The 20765-nt window shown below is 51.6% G+C and overlaps 1 protein-coding gene across 1 annotated transcript; it reads left to right on the top strand.

The window, feature by feature from the left end:
- The first annotated feature begins 1407 nt into the window (after positions 1-1407).
- PPP1R17 (protein phosphatase 1 regulatory subunit 17) lies at positions 1408-19000 on the top strand. The gene is made up of 5 exons (XM_045828350.1): positions 1408-1489; positions 6610-6726; positions 9844-9996; positions 11337-11489; positions 17818-19000. Exons 2-5 carry the CDS (start codon positions 6645-6647, stop codon positions 17895-17897), a joined length of 468 nt encoding a protein of 155 aa, XP_045684306.1. The 5' UTR covers positions 1408-1489; positions 6610-6644; the 3' UTR covers positions 17898-19000.
- Positions 19001-20765: the final 1765 nt, after the last annotated feature.

Genomic DNA, 20765 nt, shown 5'->3' with positions numbered 1-20765 from the left:
AGGGGTCTCTCCATCAGAGCCAGGAGTGTCACCTTTGGGCAGCCTCCATCTCTGATTAGGAGGTTCCAGGAAGGACCCAGACAAACTGGGTCAAACAAGGGAGCCCCCTCCTGTGGATTGGTTACCAGGGCCTCTGAAGAAATGCTAGACCCAGGAGCCAGCCTCAGGATGAGGGTATCAGGGTTCCAGCCCTATTATTTGGGATGCTGGTGAATGCAAAGGAGGCGTTGACAACTCAGTACCAGGGGCCAGGGATGAACGGGTAGTGGAAGCCCCAGAGGGCCCTCTCAGGTCCCGCCCTGCGTGCAGCCTCAGGGAGGAAAGGAAACAGCACTCACACCTATTCTGCGAGAACCCACCTCCTGGGCATTGTTGGGGGTGGCCTCTTGTCTAAGCTCCGGGGTCTGAAGCCCTTCCTGTCTGACCGCCCACACTCACCTCCCTGCTCGTGACTCCCAGACCAGTGGCTCCAAGCTGCTGCGCCTCCAATCAGCACAGGCCACAGGCCACCGTGCTCCAGGGAGCTTACGGGAAACACAGACCCTTCCTCTCCTGCCGAGGGCAGGCCCCACCCCCACCCCTGCTCAAACATCCCTTGGTCCCAAGCCTCCCCTGGACTGCAGGTGGATCCCTACTAGTGGGACTTTTGGGTTAGTTCCTTTAAGGAAGCACATTCCTGGCCTCATACACCCACCACCCTTTATGGTGGCGGCGGCTGCCTTGGCTGTGATATTTCTCTCTGAAACGCTCTCTTTGCTGAGTAGTACTGCAGAGTGGTGAAAGGCATGGATTCCGGCATTGGATTGCCCAGGTCAGACCCTGTCCTTCCCATTTCCCAGTGGGGAGACCCCCGGCAGAGGACTGATCAGGTCCGTGGGGGCGACGGCAGCAGCTCCCGTCACAGGGTGTCATAAGGATTAAACGTCAGGACCGCCTGGCCCCTGGGAAACATGACGGAAATGTCAGCGATTGCTACTGTCTCCCCTCTGGTCTCTCAGAGGCGGCAGTGTGTGAGCGAAAGTACTTGAAATTTGAACTCAGTGGGTGTGAGGGTAAGAATGAGCTTGCTTTCAGACAAGCCACTTCACGTCTCTGTGCCTTAATTTCCATAGTTGCAAAGTCAGACCCTGAAAAACCCCTGTTGTCACAAGTATTAAAGGGTCCTGGCCGGTGTGCCCGGGGTTTCCCCAGCCTTGCCCACGAGGTGCTCCAATCTCAACTGCGAGTGCGGTGTTCTTGTAACGGGCAGTGATTGCAGTTGGGACCGGTGGCTGTGAGATCAGCCCTCCTTCCCGCTCCATCCCCCTTGCCCTGGCGCCTGAGAAGCGGAGCATCCCCATGGCAACAGCGCAGCTGGTCCCTTGATAAGAGGAGCTGGAGCTGGGCAGCAGCAGCCGCTGCCGCCAAAGAGGAGCCAGCCCAGCTTCAGGGAGGAAGCTCGCCCTCCCCACCTCCGGAGCACCTCTCACCCCAGCACCTGCTCCCACAGGTAAGTGCTTCAGATTTCCACTCTGAGAACTTGCTGGGGAGAAAAACAAGTTTTCGATAAGTTTAGGGTTGCTGAGCAAAGAGGGCTGCGGAAAGTGGCTGGGATGGGGAGAGGAAAACTCGCTTTCTGGAGCAAGGCTAGGTTAGGGCTAGGAGGGGAGCAGGAAGGGCCACCGCGTCCCAGTCACTTTCCAAGGGAGGTGGGGTCCTTGCAAATTAAACTGGAAGTTTCAAGCCGAACACCCAGTGTGGCTGCGGATTCACGGAGCAGCATGAGGAGCCTTAGCTGGAGGCTGGGGACAGTGTGCTTACCAAAACTCCTCTCCCTGCCCTACTTCAGGGAAGAGTCCGTCTCTCCTCCGGGAATACTGTGTATTCAGGTCTTCTAAATGAGCAAGACTGATTTAGAGACGTGGTACTCTTCGACCTGAATTCCATCCTCAGGTTAAAAGGAGATAGGACAAAGGGTATGAATCTTACGTAACCAGAGGGCCCTTTTAGCAAGCACCACATTGGGCCGTGGACATGACCTTCTCACTTTTTCTTCCACCGAAGTAAATCCAGGCCTGATGACTTTGGAGGAATTCTTTACAAGGCCGTCCAATTAGACTGAGTGTCAGCTCGCTCCTCCCTGAGAACCAGTATTACCATGTCCCCAAGACCGCGCAGTTGGTTCGGAACCTGGCATTGTTCTGACCTAGGCATTAGCTTCAGGAAAGCCAGAGGTGGGACTCGGAGAGGATTCCAGTGGTTCAGTTAGGACACAGCTGCTGTAATCACGTGGGGGGGGAGAGAGCACAGAAGGCAGCTCCCACTGCTTTGCGTTGGTGTTGGGGGGTGGGGCCGGGGCTGGGAGCTCTGCGCCTCACACTGTGCCGTCCCTCTCTCAGCGACCCAGGAGAGGGGCCGAGGTCGTCCCACTCTGCAGATGTGGAAACTCAGTTTCCGAGAGGACGTGTAACATCCCCAAGCTCAACCCGCTAGGGAATGGCACAAGTACCCCAACGTGTGTCGTTACCTCATATTGCCCCCCAACACCAAATGCTTGTGGTCAATGAGGCATTTTCTGCCCGTGATTACATTACACTTTCTAACACCCAGCTGAGAAATCTGCTCAGTGTGAAAAGAAAGGACGAAATGCCCAGACCAGCTTCGGACCTCGAGTTGAACCGGCCAATGTGTTTTGCGGGGCAGAAGTAGCACCACTGTCTTCCGGAAGCAGTAACGGGCTCTGACCTAGTGGAGGCAGGTCCCCCCAGACGTGTCCTCAGCCTGTCCCTCTGCACCTCAGTGCGTGGGGTTCCCTCCCTGTCACCCAGGGCCCTGGACCTTTCGGCACCTGTTCTCAAAAGAGCAAGTGACATGTGTCTTATAACCCCTCCATACGCCACATCACTTAATATATCTCCTCTCTCAGTGGCGTTGGCTTCACAAGTATCTCTCTGGCTGGAGAAAGGGAGTTATTTTTTTTTTTGAAGTGTTAGAGTTAGCAAGAGGAAGTTAGTTGCGAGAGTTTAGCCTTGGGGCCCTGAAAACCTCCTCCAACCCCTGAAATGATGTCGCTTAGTCTCTTGCATGTGCTGTACCAGGCCACCCACATTTCTCTCAAACAGCAACAGTGGAAAAAGGAATACAGACCCAGAATGCTTTATTCTCCCACTGAGGAACCTGAAACACTCTGAAAACCAAATGTTTTCTGTTGTTGCTCTGTTCAACGTAAGTGCACTTGAGAGCAAGCCTGACCTGAAAGGGCATGAATTTTTTGGAGTCATTAGTTATGGCTTTTAGTGCAAATATTCATGCGTGTGCTGCAGAGGAATGCACGTGATCGTGGTGCGTCCAGCGGCCCCTCTGGGGTGTCTGTGATACAGATTTCCCGACGTCCACAGCACGTGGGCCCCGGCTCTGCAGGTGAGCACCGGTGGGCTGATGTTGACCATCACCGTGGCAGCCCAAGTCACCACAGTGTGAGTGTTGACATTCGGAGACTGTGCTGAACCACCATGTCAGAAGAAAATGTAACAGGGTCACAAATCTCTGTACTAGAGAACAGTTATGAAATACCCCCAATCCGAAGGCCCTAGGCCTTTGGTTGGAGCCCGAAGACCCAGGGGAGCAGGTACTCGGGTGCTCGGAGTGCTCCCAAAGGGCAGCGAGCTGCTGGGGGAGATGATGAAACCCTCTCGGGGCAGCGAGATGACAGCGGTGTCCCCTCCCTGGGGCTGGAAGTGGGGACTGTTAGGAGAGGAGTCGCGGCAGGTCAGGAACGGGAAGTGGAGACGTTCCATCTCCCAGTGCAAGAATTAGACCTGCCCTCGCCTTGCAGCGGCTCAGGCCCACGGAGCGCCCTTCCGTGAGCATGGAAATGGGGAGTGGGGAGGGGAGAGGTCATCTCAACTAATACTCAACGGGCAGGCAAAATGACAGTTATTAATAAGGCGATGCTGAACTCCAAGTATCTCTGTCCTCCCCTTACTTGTTCTGTCCTTCGTGTGAAGGTGTTTTTTTTTGTTTTTGTTTTTGTTACTGTTTTTGCCAAGATCATAATGACATCATCCCTGATAAAAGTGTCTTCTAATCCCATGGGCAAAACATGTCCCTGCCCAGCACGGGGTATTTTTGTAACGGAAAATCCCAAATCGGGACATCAGTTCTCAGCCCCCTAGCCCGCCGAGGCGTGCTGGTTCACCACTGTCGTCCTTTCAGTCACACTGATTTAACAGAGGGTTGCTTCCCCACAGATGCCAGGTGCTACCCTGGCAGGCAGCAGGTGGCAGGTTTGGGACGAATCGCTGGACTTCTGACACTTGCACGATTCTTCTCCCGAGGGCGGGCTCCTCTCTCTCCCAAGTCCAGCACAGCGATTGTGGTTTTGCTCAAGTGAAGGAAGGCTGGCCGTCCCATGGGTCGGCATCTAGATGAAAACGGAAGATTCGATAAGTGTACGGAAGTTTTCAGTCCTACACCTGGTCTTCATTAACCAGCTGTTCAGTCGGGTATAGACAATGTTACTCAGCAAAGGTTGCCTACAACATGCAAAGTGGGAGGCTATCCTATTTAATCTTCGGAGGAACTACAAGTTAGGCCCTGTCATCTCTAGGTTAGAGATCAGAGAACAGAGGGTAAGAGTGGGGTGGGGGGCAGAAGAGGACATGTGTCCCTGGGTGCCAGTTGGCACTCACGAAGGTGCCAGCCTTTGCAAATTCTACCACAGCAGCCGTAGCTTGTCGGGGGAGAGGCATGGGTCACGGCATTGCCCGTGGGCTCCATCCCCCTTGTTATGCCCTTTCGGTTTAGCTACCTCATCAGAGTCATGTGGCTTTTTAGTTAAAGAACTAAGATTTAATCCAGATCAGTTTGAGTTAAATAACCATCTACTGAGCACCTAGGAGCAGCCATGTGATCTGAGTACAAAGAACAGCTGGGCTCTGGGGGTGCAGGAGGAGAGGGGTGTTAATGTCGGACAGGACCTAGAGCAGACGACCGGAGTCCCGGCTTCCAGGGATGACTCCAACTCAAAGTGCACAGCCAATGGGAGGTTGTTTTAACCCCTCAGAGCCTCCATTTCTGCTTCCGGACAATGAATCTTCTGACCGGGTTTTCTCCGAGGGGTCATTTCCAGCACAAAGTCCACGGCAGGGCTAATGTCATTCTGCCCCAAGAAGAGGAGGTTGCGTGTGTAGATGCCCAGGCCACATGTGAGGCTGTCACTCCCCCCACCCCCCAGGCCCCAGTACCGAGACCACTCACCCGGAGAGGTGGCCCGCAGCCCTCCTCTACACTCGAGCAGGTGGGGGGGGGGCACCCAAGTGAACAGCCTACTTCCTTATGGTCCCAGGGAGTTGGGAGTCTCCGTACAAACACTGAAGACAACGGTCTAAATTGATTTCTGCTGAGGTCACTCAGTGCAATCAGTCTGCTCCAAGTGACACTAAAAGCCACTCAAGCAATCCCGTAGCGGCCCCATCTGCTGCGCGATGATCTCAGCCTGCCAGGGAAAAGCCCTCCAGGCCTCCCGGAGAAAATCGGCTTATTCCTCTGAAGACCTCTGAGTTGAACTAATTCTTTGAGCCTGAAATGGCAACCATAGCTAGCCCTTGTGTTCATCTGCAGGCCAGGGAGCTAGGAATCCCAAGAGAACAGGACCCGAGGGTCATTGTAGTCTTACTCCTCCCCCACGTTCTCGCTATGGTGGGACATAAGTAATAAATTATCTGAAGGAAATTCAAGAGACAGACTCTAGGAAGACTCTAATGAAGGTGGCCTATAAATCTCAACTAATGCGTTTCCCACTTAGACCTGACACATGTTCATTCTGGATTTCCACTTCTCCTGGGCAGTATCGACAACTAATAGCTCTGGAAAGTTTGATGGATTTGTGGTCTAGGAAAGACGGGGGTGAGGAGGGGAGGGGAACAGACTCGCCCTAATGTCAGGAATCTCTAGGGAGAAAATAATACAAATCTATTTCAGAACCGAGATTTTTTCCTGCCACCATAGCATGGATAGGGGGGAAGTCTCATGACTTTACAGTTACAGGATGTAAAGCTCAAAAACCTGAAGCCTTGTTCAATTCAGGCTCAGAAAATTCACTCTATTTTTAAGAGACTTGAGTGTCTAATGGAAATCGGCTGGGGTGGATTTGGGTCCAAAAGTGGATATTTAATAGGTATTTGATTAAGCAAATTAACTAGATTTCCTGAGCCTTAGTTTCCTCACCTGCAAAGTAGGCATAATCTTACTTTGTAAAACTCAACAGAGAAAGCATAGGTAAGGTTCAATCAGTATATTCTGTAACTCCCAGCTAACTCATTTCTAATTCAGACTTGGCAAGTGTTCATTCTGACACTCCCACAGTGCATCCGAGAGAGGGCAAAGACTGAATATTTGCTACATGACGATTACCCATAAATCTCTGTGCGTGCGTATAGGAGAGACTTACTTGTTTTATCGGTAGCTTAAATTTCACGTTAGAGCCTCTTCTAGTAGCTAAGCAGAAGGGGCAGACTTGGAAAATGGGATTGAGTCGGGAACATACTAAGTGCTCAGTAAGTACACTTGCTTCACAAGTGAATGAATGAACGGCAGACAAACTCATGGGCTTGCATCTTACCTCTGTAGTGCTGCGGATAAACACACCCACCCACCCTCCTTTGATGATGTCCACTGAGCAGATGCAGCCACTGGAGCTCTCAGAAGACAGACTGGACCAGCTCGACCCTCGTTGCGGCCACTTGGGTGAGTGTGGCAGTGGGAGTGTTGGTGGCAGGAGTCAGAAAGGAGGGTCTCGGCCATTTAGTTTGCAGGCCAGTCAGAGGGAGGCCCCCTAAAACCCTGACAGTGCGTGCCTTCTGGTGAGCGCCAATGCCAGATGGACAGACAAATAGCCATGGGTCCGTGGGGTCAGCCACGTAGATATCAGCTGAAGCACCAGGGAGAGATTCGTTAGCGAGAAAAGTCATTGTTATCTTTAGGGGGGTCTGAGAGAGTTCCAGGCAGAGCGGTTTTGAGGCAATAAATGGAATGTGGCACCGAAGCACATTTCCAGTGGTTCCCAGCACACTTACGCCCCGTGTGCAACGCCAATAAAATATTTCAAATATCTCTCTTTGCCTATCCAGACAGAATTTTAAATAGCCCTTTTCTGCTTTATTGCCAATCTGTTTCCTTTCCAGAACTGACTTTTTGCATAACCTTTGTAATGAAAATACCAGAAACATCTCCGCCTCTACCCATTTCTAAAAATGAGACACTCAGACTTTTGATGGATGGGCCTTTTGCATATTCATAGTCTTTGTTTGTGCCTTGCCTGGTTATGGCTCCCCCCCACCCTCTCCCCATTTGCCATCAGATATTTTATGTCAAGATTTCTCCAAATGTAGAAAAATGTGTAATTGAAGTAAAAGTCAAAATTGAAGCAAATGCCTTGGTCTCTGTACTGGGGACTGAGTCACATCCTGGGGTGGAGTGGTGACCCCTGGCTAGTCTCTGTCCAGCCTGTACCTCCAGAGACCCCACAGCTGGGCAGCACCCACTCCAAGTGCCATTCCTTCACACAGCAAATGCCTGTGGTGTTCATCAAGTGGGGGAAGACTAATTGCGCTGTGTGGTAACAAATCCTGAAAACTGTATTTCACCCAGACATGCAGATTCTTAGTCCCAGGGGCCCGGATCTAATCCTGATGCCCTTGCCCACCAGCAAGGTAACCCGCAGCCTTTCACCGGGCCTTCTGGTAAACCCAGAACCGAAGCTGACGAATCGAAAAAGATGTTGGTTGATTCCACATACTAGAATGATTTGAAATCACCTAGTACATGAGTAGTACTCAATAAAGTCCCCTTTCATATAGTCTTGTGCCTTACACAGAGTACAATCTCAGTGAATGTCTATTAGATTGCAATGATTGGAATTCAATTTCTTTTTGGTAAAAGGAAATGTTTATTACTATTAAATTGGCCAAAGAGAATGATGCTATTTGATTTCTTGGTTATATATTGTGATCTTTTGATGACACAGCTATAATGATGTGGTGGCTATTAAATATTTCTGATGGCAGATTCTTCGTGTATACTGAGTTTTCTAAGACAAAGAATCATCCAGCTATAAAGCCCCACAGACCATAAGCAAGCTGAAATCAGGGGCCATTTCTTACTTATCATTTCAGCACTACTTAGCTCAAGGCCTGGCTCAATCAACATTCACTGAGTAAATAAATGAATAATGACACAAGTTTTGTCTAAATCCACAAAACTGAAGTGAAAAGTTTTGATACATTGAATCTTCAACATTTGAAAAAAAATTGACCTGAATATTTTCAAAAATAGAAATAAAAAGAGACAGAAAGAGAAGGAGAAAAGAAGGGAGGGACAGGGGCTGAGAAGATCCTATTAATCTCTGAATTTCCCTACGTTCATTCATACTTGTAGATCTGGCCAGACTGCATCCAGGCGATAGTGAGTTTCCAGAGAAGACAAACAGGTGTATCACCTTGTAGCTTCTCTGAATCCTAACAAAATAGGTTCTTATACATCGTATGTTTGAGTCCACTCATTCAAGCACGCACTCAACAGATATTTATTCCTTGTTGCTGAGGAGATAAAACACAAGACACCTCTCATCAAAGAGGGCAAAGAAGGCTGATGCAGCAATGACACCCAGATCATCTCTTATAGGCATCACATGGGCAAAAATGCTGTGGCGATTCAGAAAATGAGAATGGACACCCAGGACTGGGGTCAGCATGGAAGGACTTAGGAATATCGGGGGTTTCTCTGAGCCTAGTGGAAAGTGTTAGGGGTGAGCAACAGCTGGAGTGGACATTTTTTGAGCATCTGAAATATATCAAATGTATCAAGTGCCAACATTGTCAACTTTAGTTCCCTCTCTCTCTCTCTCTCTCTCACACACACACACACACACACACACCCCTACTGACTTAATTTTTTTATTTTTATTTATCTATTTTTAGAGAGAGGGGGAGGGAAGAAGAAAGAGAGGGAGAGAAACATCAATGTGTGGTTGCCTCTCGAGTGCCCCCTACTAGAGGCCCAACTAGGCTTGCAACCCAGGCATGTACCCTGACTGGGAATCGAACCGGCGACCCTTTGGTTCACAAGCCAGTGCTCAATCCACTGAGCCACACCAGCCAGGGCTATTATCACCACTTAAAAGCTGAGAGAATATTAAAGTGTCTAGAAACTAAGGCCCAGTTCTCAGAACTGGCAAGTGCAGAGCAGGATTTAAACTCAGGTAGGTCCTACTCCAGCTCCTCAGCATTCAACATGCATGCATTCGAAAGAGAAGTGATTAAGATAAAATTACAAAAAGGGTATAATCCTCAATCTCTAAGAAGGCTCTCAGGCAAATAGGAGACTTGCAAAGCCAGGGCAGCGAAAAGACCAACGTGAACCCCAGTGTGAGTCAGCAGTGTGATCTGGCTGGCCGGAGAAGTCCAGGTGAGTAGCGTACTGAATACCCTTCTACAGGACCCAGGAGAGCATAAGGCTCCTACTGGTCCTGGGGGGTCTCCACAGAAAGCCAGGATTGAGGAAATGAAAAAGAGAAGGAGCATTTAGCCCAGAGAACCTATTCTCCCAACGTTCCTCTTTGCCTTGATTATCGATCCCATTTCCATCCTCTTATTTGGGTTTCACAGAACTCTACTGTTCCATTTCATTCTATGCATTCGGGCAAGGCCACTGACATTCTCCGTAGTAGAGGCCACAGTAAAGAAATATTTTTTTCAGACCAGTGGCTTCCATCCCTGCCATCAGGTGGAACTGGAAACCGACCGGCTTCAATCAGACCCTGATGCATGTCATGTTCATTTTCTCTTTGCCTCCTGTCAAAATCAGACGACCTCTCCGAGCAGTTCATTAAGGACTGTGAGCTCAACAAGAAGCCAAGAAAGGGCAAAAATCCACAGGTCGCTGTGAACATTGAGTCAGACCAGAAAAAGCCAAGGAGGAAAGACACGCCGGCCCTGCACATCCCGCCTTTCATTCCAGGTGAGGACCCCGAGGTCGGTTTGCACACCTGTGTGTGAAGGGGACCCGTGTGCTGCTACATCACAGTCTCCCATTGTCCCCTCAGTCGTGTGGGTGTTTCTTAATCATTGGTACTGTGTCTTCACCTGTGTTAGCTGTAACTCAGTCATGCAGCCAGCTGCTGTAACAGATACATCCCAAACTATTCGTGGATGACAGGATGCAAGTTTATTTCTCACTCACCAACAGTGGGAGCTAGGGGTGGGGGGCAAGGTCTGCTCCAAATGGTCACTCAGGGACTCGGGCTGACGGAGGCTGAGGCATCATCAGTGCACAATTTCCAAAGTCACCGCGCCCAGGAGCAGCACCCGTCAGCATCCTGCAGACACGGGGAGACAGAGTGGACGACGGACGGGTCTGCAAGGACTCACATCGCTTCCTTCTGTCGCCCGCCTCACCTGACCACGAGGGAGGCTGGGAAATATAACCCAGCTATGTGTCCGGGAGCAAAGCAAAATGGTCTGGTGACCAGCCAGCATGTCCCCATAACAACCTTGCATGTGACATGTGACACGTGACACGCTCTTGTTCCCAAGTGTTTTGTTTTATTCCCTTTTCTCCCTCACTCCAGTCCACTTATTGAAGGTCCTCTCTATGCGTAACCCATTTAAAGGGACACAAAGCAAAAGAACACAAGAGTGTTCTGGGAAGGACCGGTGCTGCCCCAATAAGTTTAATTTTAAACAAGCAAACAACAAAGGCACGGAAGTAGCTGAAATGGGCAGCAAGAAGTAGCGTCATACTGGACGCCCTTAGATAAGGGCGCGGAGCTCAGTCGGGGCAGTGGATTGTGGAAGGGTCACAGAGGAGGCTGTTTTCGGAGAGTTTATAAACGGTGGAGAAAAACTTCCCGTAGAGAAGGGGAGAGGTGAGAAGGCGGGTGGGGGTGGCTCGGAACTAATTACGTCACCGGAGAGCCGAGCCCGGGGCTTGCGCGGCAGCACACAGCCCGTCTCCCTGACGACGAGCACGCCGACCCCGGGCTCGGTCCCTGGCCCCGCACCTGCGAGCCGCGTTCCTGGGGCACCACGGTCCCTCGCTTCACCTTCTCCCCACGCGTGTTGGTGGGAATAATGTTACATTCACATCAGGCACACACAGCCCTGCGCACAGATATTCTCTAGTGTAGCCTCAATGGATACGAATTCTTAGAAGGATAATGGGGTTATCGGGATAAATGTGAGCAGATACAGGGGCGGCCATCACCGGGTGTCAGTGCAAAGGTGGGCGCGCAGACCGTGGCTGTGAGGATGTATGTATTCGACCCCGTTTCTCCCCTCCCCGTTCCCCCAACTACGCAGGTGTGCTTTCCAAGCATGTAATTAAAAGATACGAGGTCCAAGAGAGACACCCAAAGGACAAAATGAGTCCAGCCCTTCACAACAGTGACCTGGAACAGAAAAAGCCAAGGAGAAAAGACACACCTGCCCTGAACCCGGCCCCCTGGGCAGCAGGTAAAAAGTGCTGGTGCAGGCCATTTGCGGGGGGTGTTGGGACCAGGTCAAGAGCCTCACCATCTGGAGGTGGCACGGCCGTGGCCTTTGTCCTGCCCAGCAGCCTGTGTTGCTCGGAAGTGCTCCGGGGAGGAGCCGCGTTCACTGCTGCCTTTCAGGTTTCCCCTCACTGGCGGCTCCCCCGGGGCCGACGTGGAGATGCGGGGAGGGTGGGAGCATTGCCCGTACTTCAGCAGAACTGGCCAGATTCACTGGTGCAAGGGAACGGCAGTGTCAGCGGGCCCTTGAGAAGACTTGCAATGCCCCCTTCCCCAGTCTTCCGTGGATCGAGCGTTCGGTGGCCGAGGGCTGATTCTCCCAAGACACTTGGACACATTGACCAAATCCTCAAAACAGGAGGAAGAGAGAGGGAGAGAAAGACAGATGTGGAAGTAATAATAGCTGTCTTCATACGTGTCAAATCAAGCCAAGAAATCTCGCTGAACGTTGTTCAAAACCCCAGGCATGAGGGCAGCCAGCGTGTAAGCTACAGTCTTGTCCCTGAAAATTTTATGTGCGGATTGGGGGATAAGCCATGTGTATGCATGATTACAGTGTGACTCTGTGTGTGTGTGTGTGTGTGTGTGTGTGTGTTCTATGTAGATAGTGGGGGCAGGGTGGTAGAGGATGGAGTTTTTTAATCAACTGAATGACACGATAAAGTAGCTATTATCTCCCTTACAGATAAAGAAACTGGTAGACTTTTTAAGTAACTTAGCCACTTTGAAGTCTTCTGTGGTTGAAGTTGCTGAGGGGATGGCTGATTTAATAACTGGGTTGGTGACGGGATGATTAGATGATAGATGAATGGATGAAATTATGCCCAGAAATCACCCACGGGGGTCCTGACCCAGGGCCGTCCCACCCTCGGGCAGGGTCTCAGTGCGCCGCGTTAGCACAGGCATCTGAGCGAGCTCCGCTCTACCCACGTGCGTGTAAAGATGAGACTGTGGCAGCACAGCAATCCACAGGGGCCGCTTGGGGGAGGAGGTGAGCTCCGGCTATTACTGTAAAGCCATGTTGCCCCACTATTTCACTCGGTAAAGAAAAAGAAAGAAACATGGACAGCACAGGGGAAGACCCCATGGAAAGGCTGTCGGGGTGCACGCAGGGTCACTGACTTCTGAGGAGCAGACCAGGCCAGGAGGCGCAGGGCGCGAGAGGCACAGCTCTGGAGAAACGGACCGAGGACCAGTGGGTTGGGTCCGAACCTGCCTCGGTCGTGCTTGTCACCAGCTACATGTGTTCCTCCCTGCACTGACATGCGCTCCTCCCTGCACTGACGTGTGCTCCTCCCCACACTGACGTTCACTCCTCCTTGCAATGACGTGTGCTCCTCCCTGCACTGACATGCACTCCTTCCTGCACTGATGTGTGCTCCTCCCCACGCTGACGTTCACTCCTCCTTGCAATGACGTGTGCTCCTCCCTGCACTGACATGCAGTCCTTCCTGCACTGATGTGTGCTCCTCCCTGCACTGACGTGCGTTCCTCCCCGCACTGACGTTCACTCCTCCCTGCACTGACATGCACTCCTTCCTGCACTGATGTGTGCTCCTCCCTGCACTGATGTGCGTTCCTCCCTGCACTGACGTGTGCTCCTCTCTTCTGGGAGCCACCAACGCATCACACGTTGCCCCCAAGCTCTGCCTCCGTCCAGCTTCCAGTCACCTTTCAAGTCTCAGCCAACAGACCCGTCCGAGTCCACAATGACCCTTTCCTACTCTGAACTAGCTCTGCCTCAGACATAGGCAGGCAAACACCAAGACTTTGTCATCTCTTTGTTCTTGTGGCTGTTATTTCAATTGATTTACACCAATGACTTGTGTGATGGGTCCGTGAGAACTGGCTGTGATTGTCCTCAGCTGCTGGCCTTGACCTGGGTGCCTAGTTCAGTCCCTTCTGCATAGCAATGCTCAATAAGTATTTGGGTTTTTAAATGTATTCTATTTGGAGATCGCAATTCTGCAGTGCCAAGTTGTCCATCAGGAGAATGATGATTTTCTACCCGTTCTTGGATTTATGGTTATCGAAGCTCTTCTCGGAGGCTGGGGGCAGGGGTCGCCTGCACACAGCGCTGGGCCTGGGCTTTGGAGTCGGGAAGGTCTCGGTTTGACCTCTGGTTCTGCTCCGTTCTAGCCTCGGGACCCTGGGCAACTGTCACAAACTTGCAGAGCCTCCATTGCTTCACCCACGTCAGGATGGAGGGCCATAACACCTATCTCCTTGGAGTGTTCACCCCATTAAGCAAAGCAGACAAAGCACGTAGCACAGCTCCTGGCTTAGTTGAGAGACCTCAGTAAATGCTAGCTTCCCTTCATTCTCTGCTCAACCTTATATTCCTGGAGATAAGTCAGCCTGTTTGTCCGAGTGAGAATTTTCTTAGCCACCAGGGTTTACCTCTCCATATAAATGTGTAATTCGAGGACCTTCCTAGAATGTTGAGCTCTGTTTATCTGGCAGCAGAAGCGGCCCGCCTCCAAATAGCTATATCATAAGAGAGCAGCTTCTGATTGAGCGAAAAATGTTTCTCAAACAGTGCGAAGTACACCGGGCGGGAGAGGGGGGTTGTATATCCGGAGACTCTGCACACATTAGGAAATTCCCTGACTCAGCAAATCTCTGTGTTGGGAGTATTGGCAATTATAGATCGTGTTCTGTGATTCTAGCTTTTATTAGCATATTTAGCTGAAGCACTTTATTTTTAAAGAGGCTTTTAGTATCTAAAGATTTGGCAGTCATCAGAACGCTAGTTAGGCTGATAAGGACAGAGCCCTCAGCAGATGCTCGGAGAGACTCACGTTGGTTCTGTTAGTGCCGAGGGGAGCTCGCAGGCAAACGCATTCTGGAGAGGTCTCCTCGCATTAGCCCTTGGCAAGTGAGGAACGGACAAGGGTTTGCTCTGTTCTAAACCTCCGGCTAACTGCCTTCATTCCCCCTCAGTTAATGAGCTTATTTGATGGGTTCCCACTGCCAGATGACTCCTCAGTGACAAGTCATCTCGGGCTTCAGCACTAGCTCGAGGTTTTGCTCCCAGCTTGGCCCCCGGTCGCCAGGGTCTCCCCTCTCGCTGACGGTGTCGGGGTGCCCCTCTCGCTGTGCGGCAGGGGGCATTGGGTTGTGGTTGGTGAAATCTGAGTGGCTGAGGTCTACTTAAGGAAAATGAAGTCTTTCATTCCCATCTCTGGCAAAAGGAACCCGGGAAAGTAAAGAATAATGAGGCCAGAGTCATTGAAAAGAAGCTTCCTGGAAAACTGGGGCATGAGCTGTGAACCTTTGGAGGTCTCAGCTCAATGCTGTACTTGTAGAAAGAAGACTGGCCCACCCTTTGAAAGTGACACCTCTTCTGTCCTGCTGGGGACAGCATTCTCTCTGGTGTGGCTTATGTCCTGCTGGGAACAGAGCACTCTCTCCGGTGTGGCTTACCAGGGGAGGCGGTGTCTGGCCCTGGCTCCCGTGAATCAGAGGCTGGAATGCAGGTGGCCAACTTTAGACGGTGCTCTGGGTGGGCTCACGGGCTAAGGCAGCTTGCTTGTAAGGCTAACCAACCCTTAGAGACCTTGGACCGATGGCTTTGGCCTTAAAAACACAGGCAGCTCTACTAAGCATCCAAGTCCCCTAAGCTCTCCAGCACAGAGGCCAGAAGGGAAAGAAATGGCATTTTCCAAGTCCCTACTATATGCCCAGTCCCGTACTGGATGCTGAAATACCTTGTGAGAACCTCACCGTTCAGTGGGGGAGATGGACGTATTGTCCAGCGATTCCTATGATGTAAAAGGGCTGTAACCGAGATTCAGGTAAGGCGTGGCTGACATCTAAATCTATGTGGCTGGTGGCAATGCCCCCTCCCCCACTGTGTGAAATGAACACTCTTTCATGGCCAATTTTACAGACGAGTCACCCGAGGCTCAGATAGGTTAAGTGACCTATGGGATGCTGAATGACCACTGAAGGCAAAACTTTCTGGCTGTAGGACATTCTGTCAGTGACATACCTCTGCTTCCCACAGGACAGCACGAGGGTCAGGCCTGGGTTAAGCCAGAAAGACAACAGTTAGCCAACCACGTTCATTTTCAGCTGACCAAAACCAGCAACAGCGAGCATCGAGAATAAGGAGGTAGTGCTTCCCTGCAGACGCTACTGGCGGAAGCCTCCCTCCAAGCCGTGATATTCATAAAACCAAGATTTTTATGAACTACCATACATTTCCCACGATAAGATCGATGCTTAGCTCCACACACACAAAAGCTAGTTCCCGTTTCACCTGCAGTTATCTCCCGTGTCCCTGGGGAAGGCCTAGCCCACTCTGGGAAGGGCTGACTTTGACAGCTGACCTTGACTTAAACAGGGCGGAGCCTTCCCTGGAATCCCGAGATGTGCATATGACCAGGTGTCAGGGATACTCAGAATGATCAGAAAGTTGACTGGGACCTGGGGGTTTTAAGGCTCTTGCCCTTTTTGAATTAATTCCAATTTTGGCTTCGTGTGAAGTGATACCGAGGAAGGTAGGATGGAAAGTTTGCAGGCTGAGCATAGCCAGTTCCGTGTTCTCCTATCAAGACAGCCTTCGTTCCAGATAAAAACCTGAACCTCTACGCAGCTGGCGCAAGAGAGAAATATCTCCCACTGTGTTTCATAAGTGATTTACACCAAAGACTTAGCTTCAGCTAGACTCTTGAAATTGTTTTCTTCTCCAATAAATATCAGCTAATTGGTAAAGAACCCACACGAACAAACTAGGAACTGAATCAAATGAGCAGTCATTAAGATCAACACATAGTTTTCATTAATTTGCTGCTGTTGAACGACTTCCAGGGTTTGCAGAGAGGCCTCTTGTGGTGCGCTGCTCTCCTCCCTGAAGGGCAGCTCTTTGTGAAGCCTTCGCAAACAGGAAGGTCTCTAATTATGGGGGAGGGGATGTGATGCAGTGGTGGGCAACGATGGGAAACGAAACTGGCTGGCTGGGGGCATGGCAGAGTGGGGGAGGGCTGGCCTTGAATCACAGCATCCTTTGTCTTTGTGTTAAAACGACCCCACTTCACAATTCACAGGATGAGCGCGACCACCCAGGCCTCCTCAGATGGTCTTTTCTGGGCCCATCAGTCCAGATGATTTTGCTCAGGCTTCAGGATTTCACAGACCACTAACATTTTCAAACAAAATACTGTGGGGTCCATGCTAGGGGTGGGTAGCAACTTTGAATTTTGACTAGTAAGGATGCTAAGAGAGAAACCACCTAACATCCCTAAAATCTCGTATAAGAAATAATAGTTTTAATCCCCCAAAGAAGAAAAAGTCAGCTTGAAATAGAGTAGCTTTTTTTATACTGTAGCCACAGAGCTGTGTGAAAACTCACTATCTGTTCCTTACTTTATTTTTTAAAAACTTTTTTAAGATTTTATTTATTTATTTTTAGAGAGGGAAGGGAGGGAGAGAGAGAGAGAGAGAGAGAGAAACATCAATGTACGGTTGCTGGGGGTCATGGCCTGCAACCCAGGCACGTACCCTGACTGGGGATCGAACCTGCAACACTTTGGTTCACAGCCCGTGCTCAATCCACTGAGCTACGCCAGCCAGGGCTCTGTTCCTTACTCTCTTACTTTGCTCTGAACTCTGTGAACTTATTATCAACTAGTACTGGCATTTAGAAGTAGCATGTTCAGAGCCTAAGCTCAGTATTTGCCCCAGATGTTAGTCAAATGTGTTCAAGTTTGACTTCATGAGGCTTACCACGCCTTTACAAGAGGAAAATAAACCAGCCAACTGTGAAAGCAGAGGAAAAGCTGACTTTCAGTTGCTCCCGGGTGTGGCTCTGGGCTGAGCACTGTTACGTACTTCTTAACTAACTGTCAAAATGACCCTTTGTAGAAGTATCCCTGCCCTCATTCTCCGTAACAGGAAATCGAGACATGAAGGTGTTGGCTGGCCCAGGGCTGATCCAGCGGCAGAATGAGAGTCCAGATCACTGGGACTCCCAAATCCACGTGCTTCCCACCCCACGGGGCCACAGACAAAACCACAGCAGGTAGAGAAGAGAGGGAAGTTACCTCTGACCCCCAGGTCGAGCGTCCCCTCCTAACCAGAGCAGTGTCCTCACTGAGCCACAGCTCCCCTGGGCAGGCCGAATAAGGCCACCCAGCCCCCCGCCCCCACTCCCCGCTGCCACCCTTAGCTGTGCGGACGTGGGGAGCTTTCAGGTTGCCATGCTCCCCTGTGCTGTGTCTGTGCTGAACGGCTGTCTAGGGTTTTCATTAGAGGCACCTAATTGCAGGTCTGTGCTTGTTTTGCAGGTGTGACCCTGCTCAGAGAGGAGGGACCCAAAGTGATCACGGAAGATGACGAAAAGGATGGTGACAAGATAGCTATCTAAAGATCCTTCCCCCGAGACCACTTGTAAATAGGTTAGATTGGTCCCCTAGGGTGACCTAGAGAGAAATAGACTTGTTTCTGCCCTCCGTTCGTCACGGTCTGCGCTGAAGATCCAGCCGCCGTTCCCGGGGAGACACACTCACTCTATCGGATTGCCGGTCATCTCTTTGCCTCTCGCTTCTTTCCTGAATCTGGTTTCTATTCCCACCCCTTGAATTTTCATTTTCAAGCACAGCGGAAAGGAAGCAGGTCCTCCTCCTAAAGGACGAGGGAACAGGGAAAGCGCTAGCGTTTAGCGTCTGCACCTTCCGGATCGAGTCCGGGGGCAAGAACTCGGAGAACGAAAGTGCGCATCCTTCATTTCTTGGCTTTCGCGGCTGGGCGGGACTTGCCTTACTGTCACCCAAACACCAGTTCACGTGGGGGCTCCCTCCCGGTTGCCAGTTAGAGAGGTGAGAAGGTGTGGCTTCTGACTGTGTGCTTTGGAGGACTTGGTCTTATCTCCTTCATCCTTTCTCAAGAGTCCAAGTGTCTCTGGTGACATTCTTAATTTAAGATCCTTGAGACGGATACCCAAAGGTGACTTGGTGAGCTGGGGAGTCCACCCAGCCACTCCGAGCTTGGCCGAAATGACCAAAGAAAGAGTGTTGTCTGTCTGGGGAGCTCAGCAAACCATCCCCTCTGTCTTTATTTTGAAAAACATCTCTTCGCCCTGTCGTTCCGGAACTGGGGAGATGCGGCGCAAGTGAACCTTTACTAATGATAGGCCAAGTACCAATGCTTGTGATGCATTGCCTTTGAGAACACTCATGAAGGTCAGTGGGAGGCCATTCGTCTATTTTTAGAATTCTCACTTGTTGAGACCCCGCCATGCTCTCCGGGATGGCAGGGGAAGGTGGGGTATTCGCTGCACGGCCCCACCTCGGCCTGCAGTGTGTGGGTGCCATGGGGAAGCTTTGTGCAAGGGCCTCAGCTGCCAGGTGGAGGGCAGGGGAAAGGCCAACTCCGTTCCAAGACAGGAAGGTGGGTATTTGGACAGGTTCTGCCTAAAAGCGATCATTTGGAAGCTCTGTCTGCCCCCTGGCCCCATCAGCGTGGCAACCCCTTCTGTCTTCCTCGCAAGCGGGGGGAAGACGGGAGACCCTGCTGGCAATAAAGATGCTTCTCACCCCGTCTCCATGTCCTGGTGCATTTCTGCTCAAAAGACTCTACGCACTTACCATGATGAAGAGGAGAGGTTGCAAAAGAGATTTGCAGAATCATTTCGTTTGTTTTCGACCCACAGAGGTTTAAACGTGTTTGAATAAGCCCTTAACAGCTAACAACCTAATAAGGAGAATTTACATAAAATTCCAGATTTTCCGATTCTCCTGGAGAAATACCTCAAGCGCTGGCAGCTCTGGGCCTGACAAGCGGCACGGCAGCTGTTGGCTGGCGCAGAGCGCAGGGCTCTTTGGAAGGAACGGGGGTTCTCCGACTCGCCGCCTGCCCCGCCGGGCACTTTCGCCCACCTTTGACACCCTCCACCCTCTCACCAGAGCGTGGAGCCCTGGGGTAGACCCGCCCACACTGTGTGTCCCCAGGGCCCCTCACCACCCCAACCCCAGGGCTCCACCTCCCCTGCGGGTGGCCCCAGGCACAGCTGCAGGAGGAGGGGAATGAGGCTGCGGCCAGGCCGTGGGTTGAGGTGTACGTGGTGAAACGAGCCACCTTCACGCCTTTCAGAAGCCAAAAGCAATGGCAGGTGTGTGCACACTGGGGTCTGGTCACCGCCAGCAGCGGTTTTCACCCAGGGGTTCTCACTGAGAAAGCACAGACACCCTCCGGTCCCGTCAGACTTGCTGACAAGCACAGGGCGCTCCGGCAGGCCCCCCTGCTCCCCCATTTCTCACTCCCCTGGGTGGGTGGGTGGGAAGCAGACTGGCTGCGGCGGAGACGGGGGCCTTGGGTTCCAGCCCCACCTGCGCCACACTGCGCGAGTCCCTGGGACCCTCCGAGTCTGTTCGTCTGCCTTGAACGTGAGGATACTAATCCCTGCCTGGTCTTCCTCGTAGTTCGAGAACCAAGTGAGATAACATATGGCAAAGAGCTTCGTAAGCTAGGAAGCCCCGTCTATAACGTAGAACAATTCTAAGACACCTTCAGAGGAGGGACAGGGCCTTTTCTGATGCCAGGTGCCCACGGCCTGCGTATTCAACGAGCAGCTGTCACGGGGACTTGAATGACAGCATCTGAGGAGGGAGTCTGAGTAAGGACACCCCACCCAGAAAGACCAGCCCTCCTCTCTCCAGGAAGATGGTCTCGTGTCAGTCCCAGCCTCAGAGGGTCGCTCACGGAGTGGCGAGGGACCCGGCCATTCGGAACCTCTCGCTAACCCCGGATGACACTGGGGATACTTCAGTGGAAGCCAAGGGTCCCTCCCTTCCCTTGACCCATGCGGCCCTTTACCGGACAGGTGAAGCAGAGGTTCGCTCATGAGCATTACACTCAGACGAAAATAGGGCTCGATTCATGGTGAATGACTTTTCTCCAGCCAAAGCATAGTCATATTAACGAAGCGAAAGCGTCCAGTGGCAGCCCATTCGGAGAGAAGACCCGAATTCAAGGCGCTCCAATGGAAAAACTGGTCAACCAGTCGGCCGTTTGTTCATCTGAAGCATCTACCCCGCCCCACACCCCCTGAGGCCAGGAGACAGCAGATGCTTCCGAAAGCCCCACGCAGGACTGGTGCTTCCACTGAAGTCCAGATGTCCCCCTCCCCATTAAAAGCTGCGCCCGAGGTCACACGGCCGGCTGCTGAGGCTCAGTCCTGGCCTGGGGAGGCAGAGGCCGGTGTGGAGGGATCGGAGGAGACCCTGAGGGACTCGAG

The sequence above is a fragment of the Phyllostomus hastatus genome, unplaced genomic scaffold (assembly GCF_019186645.2).
Source record: "Phyllostomus hastatus isolate PE091 unplaced genomic scaffold, TTU_PhHast_1.1 phas_scaffold_78, whole genome shotgun sequence".
In the NCBI taxonomy this organism is placed as follows: domain Eukaryota; kingdom Metazoa; phylum Chordata; class Mammalia; order Chiroptera; family Phyllostomidae; genus Phyllostomus; species Phyllostomus hastatus.
Note: the sequence above shows the minus strand (reverse complement) of the source record. Positions and strands in the feature narration are given on the sequence as shown.